At 32.7% G+C, this 10,922-nt stretch overlaps 1 protein-coding gene and 1 long non-coding RNA gene across 2 annotated transcripts in view; one reads left to right on the plus strand and one right to left on the minus strand.

The window, feature by feature from the left end:
• LOC125660691 (uncharacterized) overlaps positions 1 to 4,588 on the minus strand; it is a 10,475-nt gene extending 5,887 nt beyond the window's left edge. Inside the window, exons 1-3 of the mRNA XM_048892430.2 lie at positions 4,385 to 4,588; positions 1,825 to 1,990; positions 410 to 482 (exon numbers count right to left, since the gene is read on the minus strand). Coding sequence (XP_048748387.2) covers positions 410 to 482; positions 1,825 to 1,990; positions 4,385 to 4,404 — 259 coding nt within the window. The 5' untranslated portion in view covers positions 4,405 to 4,588. The remainder of the gene's footprint in view (positions 1 to 409; positions 483 to 1,824; positions 1,991 to 4,384) is intronic.
• A 39-nt stretch (positions 4,589 to 4,627) lies between these two features.
• LOC125660698 (uncharacterized) lies at positions 4,628 to 10,298 on the plus strand. The gene is made up of 2 exons (XR_007364437.2): positions 4,628 to 4,828; positions 6,384 to 10,298. It is a non-coding gene; the product is annotated as an uncharacterized LOC125660698 (long non-coding RNA).
• The last annotated feature ends 624 nt before the right edge of the window (positions 10,299 to 10,922 follow it).

The raw sequence follows: 10,922 nt of genomic DNA on the forward strand, positions 1-10,922 counted from the left end.
TTTAAAAACTTTCATTTGACCCCCCCCCCCCCCCCCAAAAAAAAAACCCAGTCAATTTCAAGCAATCAAATTTGAGTCCATGCTCCTTTAATAAAACATTTTATGAGGACATTATCTATATGTGCAATTAAAATAACCCATCATAATCTCTTACTATGGTTTTGTTTTGAACATCCTTTAAATCTACACTTAGTTTAGATGTGTGTGGGGAAGTCTGCATATTGACAAATTTTAACCTTGTGGTTCTTGAGAAGAGGACTTGTCCTATACAATCTGTGAAGAATTATAAAAATCCTAACCCTATTTCCAGTGAAGAGTATCTTTTATTAGTTCTGTGTCGCAGAAAATTATAGCTGAACAGAAAGGGGGGGGGGGGGGGGGGGGGGGGGGGGGGGGTGTCTTCACTTACATGCGTTGTATTGTGATGGCTGTTGAGGTCTAATGTCAGCTGTCGCTTCTTTCTTCACTGTTACTGGTGCAATCTGTCACAAGAAAAAACAAAACAAAACATCAACTAAAAAAAATTATATCTCGCATTCATTACAACAAAAGCAATAATTTGATGTTTGAAATTTCTGGAAAATATTCATAAGCAACTTTGCTGAAATTGCTGCATATCAACTTTTTGAAGCTGTATGGTCGAATGATTCAACAAATCAATGTTACAGTGGATTTTGTTCATTACTGTTTTCTGTAACAATATCTATCTATCTGATAATTTTGTTTAGTTATATTAATATGATTATAAGTTTTGTACACGTAGGTAACTTCAACCATAGTCATTATTAAAATCAAAATATTATGTTTATAAGATTTTATCAATTTGAAAATAAAGATTTTGGTTCTATAGCAGGGTTTGACACTAAGGCACGTCCGACCGACCGAGACTACTAAATGATAGGTCCGGTCGGGTAAAATGTTTATTTACTAGTCCGACCGGTCGTGTTAAAAATATAAACAAATTTAAGAAACTTTACTTTAAATCATAAGATATTTTATTCATAAAAAAAATAACTGTAAAGAGTTTGCGAGCAATTTTGAACCGCATGATGACATAATCTCTATCTTTAGTTCTAATAAGTCGCGGTCGTAAGTGATGTTCTACGACATCTACACATTGTTAATGTGTGTAAAGTTATGTTTTGGTTAAATAGAATTATTGAATTCATTTTCATTAAAAAAAACACCAAAACAGTTCATTTGAATTGAATATAAGAAAGTGTTTATTAAACATATGTGCGGGAATGTCTCTATAATCAAATATGAAATCTCGTCCTCAATGAAAGCAAAAGATGTCTCAAGAAAGAAAAAAAAAAGGAAAACGTTGGGTAGAAAAAAAGCAGGGCTTATGAAATAGAAATTAAAAAAAAAAATATTGAGGTCACTTTATTCTAAATGGATTAAAGAATTTCCGTGCCGGTAAAAATTTAAAGAAACTGAAAAAAGGGTTGAAAGTAAAAGCATCAAATTGAATGACGAGATTAAAGATTTTTTGAGACAATTAAATGCATTTTAGTTCAAACTTAACGTTTTTCATTTAAATTAAGTACATGTATTTAGATATGGAGAATCTTATAAGATTTTTTTCTCGAACGTTGGTCAGGGCTAGTGGATGTAAGGTCAGGTCTAGCAAAAATCATTTTAAGTAGCCCGATTGGTCTAGTGCCCAAAAAAGTTAATGTCAAACCCTGTATAGAATATAAACTATTATATCTAAATCAATTTTTGTATGGGAAGATAATAATGTAATTTTACTTCAAACAACAAAAAATTCAACACCAAAAATGAGAGTTAGTATTACTTTAAAACCACTTCTCCATTCACCTTTCTGGTTGTGGTGGGTTTCTCCACACTAGCTGGGAGCCATTCGTTCAGGGTCTTTGATTTCAGACGTTTGTAGGCATCATTGCTTTCTTTACTGGTCCCCCACAGTCCCTCCTTCACTGTTAGATACACTGCTCCACCAGCCACTCCCAGCTTAGCAGTCGCCCTAGGACAGAAACACTGAATGTTTACTTTTAAATTCTGTCTACGTAGTGTGTACACATAAATCCTGTAACCATGGTGATATACATAACAGTCTTCATGAAAATGGGTTTTTTTAAAAGCACTGTCTATTCAGGTCTCAACCTAGCTGCAGAACTGTAGCTCTCTGGATAAAAAAAAAATTATGCTGATAGATCGATCTGTCAACACATTTTTTTTTTTAAAAGAACTACAGTGTTCTGCAAGTAGCCCCTAGCAGGACTGTGTTTCACACTGAAGAATAATTACAGGCCCAAATAATACTTAGAACTGTGTTCAATTTTTTAAAATGAAGAGAAGGTTCAAAAGTAAGTAAAATCATTTAGAGGGTTTCATTCAAATTCCTTTCAGGTATGATACAAGTTCTATCACCTCATTTCAATCTTGGGTTAGGCCAATTCAACTTAATCAGTAGATTATCATCCGGGCTCACAAAAAAATATGGGGTGGGTGGGAGGATTTTATTTTTTAATTTTTATTTCCCCAAGAGAAAAAAAATAATGACAAAAGACATCACACAGTGTTAAATAATTAAGTTAACATTCAGAGAATCCTTGGTAGAAGATATAAAACCAACATTCTGTGACTTTAATCATTCACTCATGTCACTGGCCAGTGGGAAGCAAGTTTGTTTGAAATCGTAATTTTTGCGAAAATAAAAAAAAAATCGGGGTGGGTCCGTTTTTGAGGGGCAGGCAGGGATGATAATCTATCAATTAATCTTAATTGGCCTTATTAGCAGCAGGCGTAATGGATTTGTGAATGTGATATTTTACAAACTGAAACCCAGTTTTACTGGGCCAGTGGCTACTTTCTAAGACTGAATAATATGCCTCTATGGGGGAATGAACCTGGGTTATGTGACCTTTATGCAGACGGATGGAGGCTTTGTGGCTCTGTCAATGAGAAAAGAATGGGGACATTATAAGATTGATTGATTGAATATTGTTTAACGCCCCTCTCAAGAATTTTTCACTCATATGAAGATGTCACCATTGCCGGTGGCTGCAAAATTTAGGCCTAGAGTTGGCTCCTACGGCCTTTGAGCAGGGAGTGATCTTTATTGTGTCACACCTGCTGTGATACAGGACCCCGACTTCGGCTGTCTCATCCAAAGGATCACCCCATTTAGTTGCCTCTAATGACAAGTAAGGGGTACTGAGGACATATTTTAAACAGTCAGTTTTATCTAAATGTGTCCTACACAATTTTATTTACTCTGTTAAAACACATTACAAACTGAATACCATATATTGTTCAACAGATGGCATAGAAAGTTGCTGTGGAGTCAGTCATCTATTCAATGAACATACATATATTTAAAATTAGTTAATTTTTCTTCATCATAAAAGATGGCTTTATTGTGCAATTTTGAATCTGACTAAATGAAAAGTCAGTTCCTACCTTGGCTACCTACCTACTCAATACGTATTTCAATCCTTCATGCATTAGAAAATCAGTTTTTATGTCCTTGCACAATTTGTACTTCGTTAACAACAATTTCAAAATTTTGGTTTGGTTTCCAACATCAAAATGTACTGTTTAACATGGCATAGCTTTACAGAATTGTTTTCTTCCTGTAACATGACTTTTAAGTCAGATGTTCGCAAGAAAAATATGTATAGAAACAACATGGAGGACAAGGATTCGTTAATACATGTACATGTAGTCATATAAAAAATGAATTTATGTTAAACACAAAATTTAACCCTCCCTTCACACTGTGACCCTCCCCCCTCCCCCCATATCGCTTTACCATTTAAGTGGTTCAGGGTTCACCTTCCCATAATATATTTTCTTTCTAAATTCAGCTTGAGACTTCATATGATCTGATAAATGGGGTGTTTATAATCCGACTCGGAAAGAAGTAAATAGGAAATTATTTGTTAGCTTTTTAATACGATTAAGTTAAATTGTACAATTTGTATCAAGTGTATAACTCATATAGCTTGATAAATTAAAACACATACATTTTATCATGTTTATTCCCATATATACTTTTATAATATTTAATATACGTAGGTTATCGATCTACTAACTTAAAATCTGCATTACCTACAGCCGCACTTTCATATGAAGCCGGCATATTTATTTATCTAATTTCTTAAAACTTCTCGGCAACTTTATTCAAACATAAGCCACGATAATGAACATTGCTGTCAAGCAGTCACTGCAGTACATTGTTCGAATTGTCTCTACGAAAGTAATGCAATACTGCCAATAGTACAGACCATATATAATTTATAAACGTGGTTTCAATGAAATGGAAGAAATACATGAAAATATAAAATGTTCGCATTTCCATAGATTTCAAATTCCGGCTTCGTATATATTAAGCGTTTAAAAACACCAAACTTACTTCGCCAGTGTCACAGCCATGACCTTGACCCTTTTCGTTCCTTTAGTAAAATTGATCTCAGTTTATTCGTATTTGATATGTTATGAGAAACGATTTTATGGATACAGTTATTATTACCAACAGAAAGAGAAAAGAAACATTGCATAATGTTTTGAGTTAAAGAAACTTATATAATGACATCTTTTCATTAAATAGACACTTTCCGGAACAATTTATTCCTATCGTAACAAAGTTGGAATTTACCATCAAATTCAACTTCCGGTGTCAACGTCGCTTCCGGGTGAAAGTTACAACCAGACGGCTTTTTCAGCTACACTCCATATTTTTGCCATTTGTCAGCTCAAATCAAGTCAACCATGGTGGACTACGGTTCTGGACCAGTGAAGGAGAGCATCGACAACACGGTGTTTATCATCCCAGGAATTATAGTCCTTTGTTTAGTCTGTAAGTGCAAGAAAACAAGCAGGTAATCTTCAATATGGTGATACGTTGAATGTACGATACACATTTTCTGATATTACAAACGCTATATCAAAATATTTACGATTATGTGGATTTGAACACGTGCTTATTTTCACAGAATTAAAAAAAATATTTGAATTACAAGTGTTAAATATAATATACATTGCACATGAAAATATGAAGTCATCATGCATCAATATGTTTAATGGTCAAAATAGTCAGATGTGTAAAAAATGTTGTCATAACATTTTACTTTATTAAATTGAATCGTTCAAACAGGGAGAGAGAAAGACGGATGATTTGAGGGACACTAAATTATGGTGCATATTGAATTAACAGTGACAGCTAGTGTACGTGCGCTGACATTTGAAACAGGACAAGATGATTTATTGATGTTATGGCAAAAGAACCAGGAAATGGTTTTTAAACATAAGAAGTATTCTCTTAATCACCCATCTTTAAAAATGTTCAAATTTAAGTTAATGTCGTAGTGCAACAAAAATTATTGTCAACTCTGCTATGACAGTTTACAGAAATAACATTGTGATGTGATCAGTTAATTTCCAGATAGCTCAGCTAGAAGACATTGAGAATAAAAATCTAGGGAGATTAAGGTATAAAAGCTCAGATTAGTACTCTAATAATGCATGCATATTCACACACAAAGATGGGATGAAAAAAACCCCAAAAAACCTCATTTGTTAACTGACTGAAATACCCCATCCCTACGAAAAAAAAATGACATGTTTTTTTCTACAACCCATATGGTGTAACAATTATTTTTAGTAAGTTACATAAAATTGCACTTGCTGGGATTAGTAAGTTTTCAATCAATTCATAAATGCTTCTTTTCCAATGCCATGTAGTTCAAATTTTGTTACACAAAAAAACTGTCACCATCAACAGAGGAAAATCTTCATTGCACATAATAAATGTACACGAATATGATGATCTTTTTACATTTATTTCTTCTCCTTTTAATCAACCTTGTAATACATTGCACATTTAGAGATGCTTGTAGAAATGTATTTTTAAAAATGAAATTATGTTACCGGAACAAAGCCTATCAATATTCCATATGAAAGTTTACACACTTGGCATTATTTAGTACTGTCAGTACTTTGATTAGTAACAGAGAGCAAACAAATTCATAAATGTGCATGTACATTAAGGAGGTACTCTACATCGTCATAATGGCTGACTTCCTTTTAAAACATGGATGAAAATATAAATATCAGCAATATTTGTCTATTCATTTTAAAAAATCATCACCTAGCTCAGTAGGTTAGCATGTCGACTGCTGAACTGTAGATCGCGGGTTCGAGTCCAGCAGGGGTTTTAATTTTTTTTTTCAGATTGCTCTTACTACTAAAACTTCAATTTTGACTAAATATGATAAATTTGAAAGTTTTCAATTTTAAAATATTGTTGTACATGTCCTCCACTTTTCAACCATATCAAATTTCTCTGGTGCAGCTTACATCCTTAATTAGTCGTGTCTGAGTTTGTATCTGAGAAAAGAGTCTTTCTTTTACAGCTTTCTTCGCCTACAAGTTGTACAAAAGTCTAAGAGAAAAGGAGAAAGCAAAGGAGGAAAAGAAAAAGATGAAGCAGCAGAGGAAAGAGAAGGAACAACAGAAAAAACAAAAGAAGAAATTATGATTATGTAAACATAGAGCAATTTTACTATTAGCAGCTAAATTATTTTTGTGACTTAATGTTTCAACTAGACTGTGTACATGAAAGAAGCAAGAGAGAATAAAAGAGAACATTTGAAAATAGACTGAATAAAAAAGAAAAAAATCACTTCCAGTAGCTGTTACTCCCTGCATGGCTGGACTTTTTTTATTCTTCAATTTTTATACCTGGATGATAAGAAAATTTCAGTATTACATATGGATTTGAGTGTAAAAAATATTTCAATGGTTGCAAATGCTTTTTTTGTGTTAACCAATATCATGTGAATGCATTGTCTGTTTGTTTGCTGCTGTATGTTACACTAAAATTCAGTCAAACCTTATAACTGTGATCAGCCATGGTATCCAAATTCTAGAGACGTCTGTCGAAGAAGTGTTTCAAAACCACATTATTGTTGAATATGTCATCAAAATATTCAGTAAAACCACTTGTATAGATTACAAAGTGATGTTTGATTAAGAAAAATCTGTATTCTGTAAGAGTTCAAAATGACGTGTGTTATGAAGCTTCAGTGGTTGATTACATAAAAGTGATTTTTTTAAGAATGACATATAAAATTATGTTACAAGATTTATGATATTGTCTTTGATAATGTAAATATTATATTGGTTGTGTGAAGTGGCATCCATGAAACATTCTACTGGTTAGTGCTTTGTGTTAGGGGTAAAGTCTAAATATATGTACATACATTGATTAATTTTAGCAATAATTAACATGAATTAATACACCATTGTTGGATACCCACCATTGATTTGGTCATCTTGGGTGATCAGTAGAAGACAAAACTGTTGGTATTCACTATGAAAGCAGACATGTTGTAAACCAAGTATCCATAGCAACATCTCGTATTTGTGATTCATCATGTGATAACCCAATGGTAGCTTTTCAATTACAAAATACATTAGCATATCATAAATCAAGTCTCTCTTTAATCTTATGGATAATTCTCATGTGAGATTGAAAATTGCAGTACAGTGTTACTTTTTCATAAATTAAAAATGTTTTTAAAATTCTTTTTAGGTAGATACATTCAGTTTTTATACATTCCTAGTGTGATGTGCATTCTTCCTCTGAAACTAGTACAACAATTCTACTACTTTTTATTGTAAAAATATACTAATGTCTCGTCATCTACCACTGTAATAGTCAATATCCCCCGCTGTTGGATATTCATTCGATACATAAAAAAATCATTTCACTGATATCTCGAAATTCTGAATGAGTTTTGTACTGATGCAATCACGAGTATACGATATCACAAAATAGGCACTCAATCCGTGTCTGGATTGTAAGTGGAAAGAGTGAGAAACTGATTTTGAAAATGGCAAGCAAGTTTCAAGCAGTAGCACAGTTGGCTTATAATATCCAGTAAAACATGCTTATATTCTCGAATTCACACCTACTGCGAAGGGATATTAATTCCCCTATGAGAGGAAAATAATGATAATTTTATTGGATATATTGAAGTTTGGTTATAATGAACTGGTTTTCACTGGCCCTGGAGGTTCATTATAACAATGTTTCACTGTATATATACAAAACAGCAACATGTAATACTTATTGATTGAAATATTTTTTTTTTGTATAATCAAAATGCAGGAAAAAGTAATGTGTAAAGAGTTCTACTTATGGGAGATTTCTGTATTGTCTATGATATAGGGGGCTTTAATTAAGAATAAAATTGTTTTTAGTGAATGGATGAAATATATTACTTTAGCAGAGAAAACTTGCCTCCATTGCATTGTAGATAAGCCACCAATCTTGTGTTGAAAGTATTACTTGTGAAATGCAATTTTGTTCTATTGTTTTTTTTAATTGCCCCAGTATTGGTAATGACTGTGTGTGAAGGTGTACAAACACCATGTATCTTGTTTACATTTTATAGATTTTATTTTTGAACTTGTTGGATTTGCACTTGTATCACTAAAGCTCTTGTAAGGACACACTAGGGTGATCTAAAAATAGAACTGAACTTCAATTTTTAAGTGTTATTTTAGTGGAAAACATTCCTTTTCAAATTTGTCTGATACACATATCCATCAGGTTACAACATTGTGAAGCTTCTATTTCATCACGTGGTGTAATATATTGAACAAGCATGACTTTTATTGATAACAGTATAAAAAGGTTAAGGGTTAAGGCAACTTATTACAAAGTTTTGAATATAGATTTCAAGTAACAGATGATTTTTCTTATCACTTATAAGTCAGGAAACTTTACCATTAGATTTTCCCTGAAAAGGAATTAAGAGATTCTTAATGAATTTCAACTGAAAAAGTCAAAGTTTAACAAGTTTTAAAAGGTTTCTCCTCATTTGCTGTTATTAAATTGATATAGAAATATATAATTCAGGTGGAACAAGAACGCTTATTTTAGAGGTTAAAAGTAAGATTAACAGGACCTATAGATGAAAAAAAAATTGTTTCTAGCGTATATGACTCATTTTCCTTTTCAAATGGATTCATGAAACTTCATTCATAGACTTTTCATGGGAAAAGGGTGACCACAAATGTTGGAAAATTTAGGGCTTGATCCAATTTCTTTTTTGTTTAAACTAGAAGCAATAAAAGAATTGGATAGGTTACATATGGATTTTTTGGTTCCAGCTGACAAAGCTTGTAACAACATTGTCTTTGTAAGACTAATTCACGTGTATAATTCTAAAAGAACTTGGCATTAATTCCACATTTTGTAACCCCCCCCCCCCCCCCCACCCCATTACTATGAAGCTTCACCCTGAATTTCAATAGGATGAAAATATTAGGGGGGGGGGGGGTGTTCTTAGTTAAAAAAAGCTTTACACAAGATAATGCCACATACTCCCTATAGAATTTGGGTTAGTGATTTTTATCAGATTTTTTTCTAATGAAAATGTTTTTTGGGATTTAAATTTCATGACCATCGAGCAACACCATGAAACTGCTTTTATTAATGTGCCCATGATTTTTATGTAAACCTTTGATTTGACCAATTCATTTTCATTTGGACATTTTACCAATTGCATATGTAAAATGCATATTATCATTGTAAATAATACTCTTCTGTGCTTGCAGGTAAATGGGGCAGGTAAAAGGGGGCATAACAAGGCATTGAGTTTGCACATGCTACAACTGTGTTTTTGTTTGGCAGAAATTATTATTATTTAATCTTTATGATAAATAGGTAAAAAATGATGTCTTTCTCCAATATATTTTGAAAACAAAATCACATGATATAAATATCATTTAGAAACATAGTCTGTAATATAATTATCATATTTTCATTAATTTCACTTGACAAAGTGATCTTCCATAAACAGTTGATATGACAACCCATGGGTGGATCCAGGTAAATTGCATACTAGGAGGTGTGCTTTTATCAACCAAATTTGGGGGAGAGGGGGGTCAAAGAGGCAAAAAATTACCACTTTCATTTAAAATATTTAGTCAAGGGAGGGGTGCAACCCAGCCCAACCCCCCTCCTAAGTTCGTCGCTGCAATAAGTTTTTACTGAATTGACCAATAAAAAATAAAAATGAATTCAAGTACAATGTACCATGCACACTCGTAGAGAGATATCCCATGACTTTATGTTAGTCATACGTTTAAAGAAAGTTGTGGCATATCTCTGTATTTCAGTGAGAGACTTGTCTTTTTTTTTTTTTTACCTTAGTGTTGTACAAGATATACCTATAGAAACCTATGTATGTTGTACTTATCATGTTTTCAAAATTGAAAATAATTATGTAAGAATAAAATGTTTTATCAAACTTTGATTGAACTTTCTTGATTATATAGCATATAGGCATGCGACACGGGATAAGTATATCAATTCAGTTATATCCCATGTGTTTTGGCAGGCCTGAGGGGTGTTTCAGTATTATTTAGAGTTACTGAATTTTACTTAAGGAGGTGTGCTACACCAGAGAAATTTGATGTAGATGAAAAGTGGAGGATATGTACAAAAATATTTTGAAGTTGAAAATTTTCAAATTTACTTTATTTTGTCAAAAAATAGTTTTAGTAGAAGGTAATCTGAAAAAAATTTAAAACCCCTGCTGCACTCGAACCTGCGACCTACAGGTCAGCAGTCGGTATTCTAACCTACTGAGCTACTCGGCTAGGTATTTAAATGGAAAAGGAAAAGTCAAATATTGCTGATATCGATTTTTTCATCCATGATTTTAAAGGAAGTCAGCCATTATGACAATGTAGAGTACTACCTTAATTCAGTTATTGCAGAGCACAATTTCAATACTGTGATTTTCCCAGACTTCGAGCTTTCCAAGAAATAATGCATCAATAAATTATTTTTAGTATCCATGCTTTTAGCCAAATATAAAGAAGTTATTGAAACCACAGCAAGTTCTTCTCTTGCTTATCATTCCCAGTTTCCATGG

This window comes from Ostrea edulis, chromosome 8 (assembly GCF_947568905.1).
Source record: "Ostrea edulis chromosome 8, xbOstEdul1.1, whole genome shotgun sequence".
In the NCBI taxonomy this organism is placed as follows: Eukaryota; Metazoa; Mollusca; class Bivalvia; order Ostreida; family Ostreidae; genus Ostrea; species Ostrea edulis.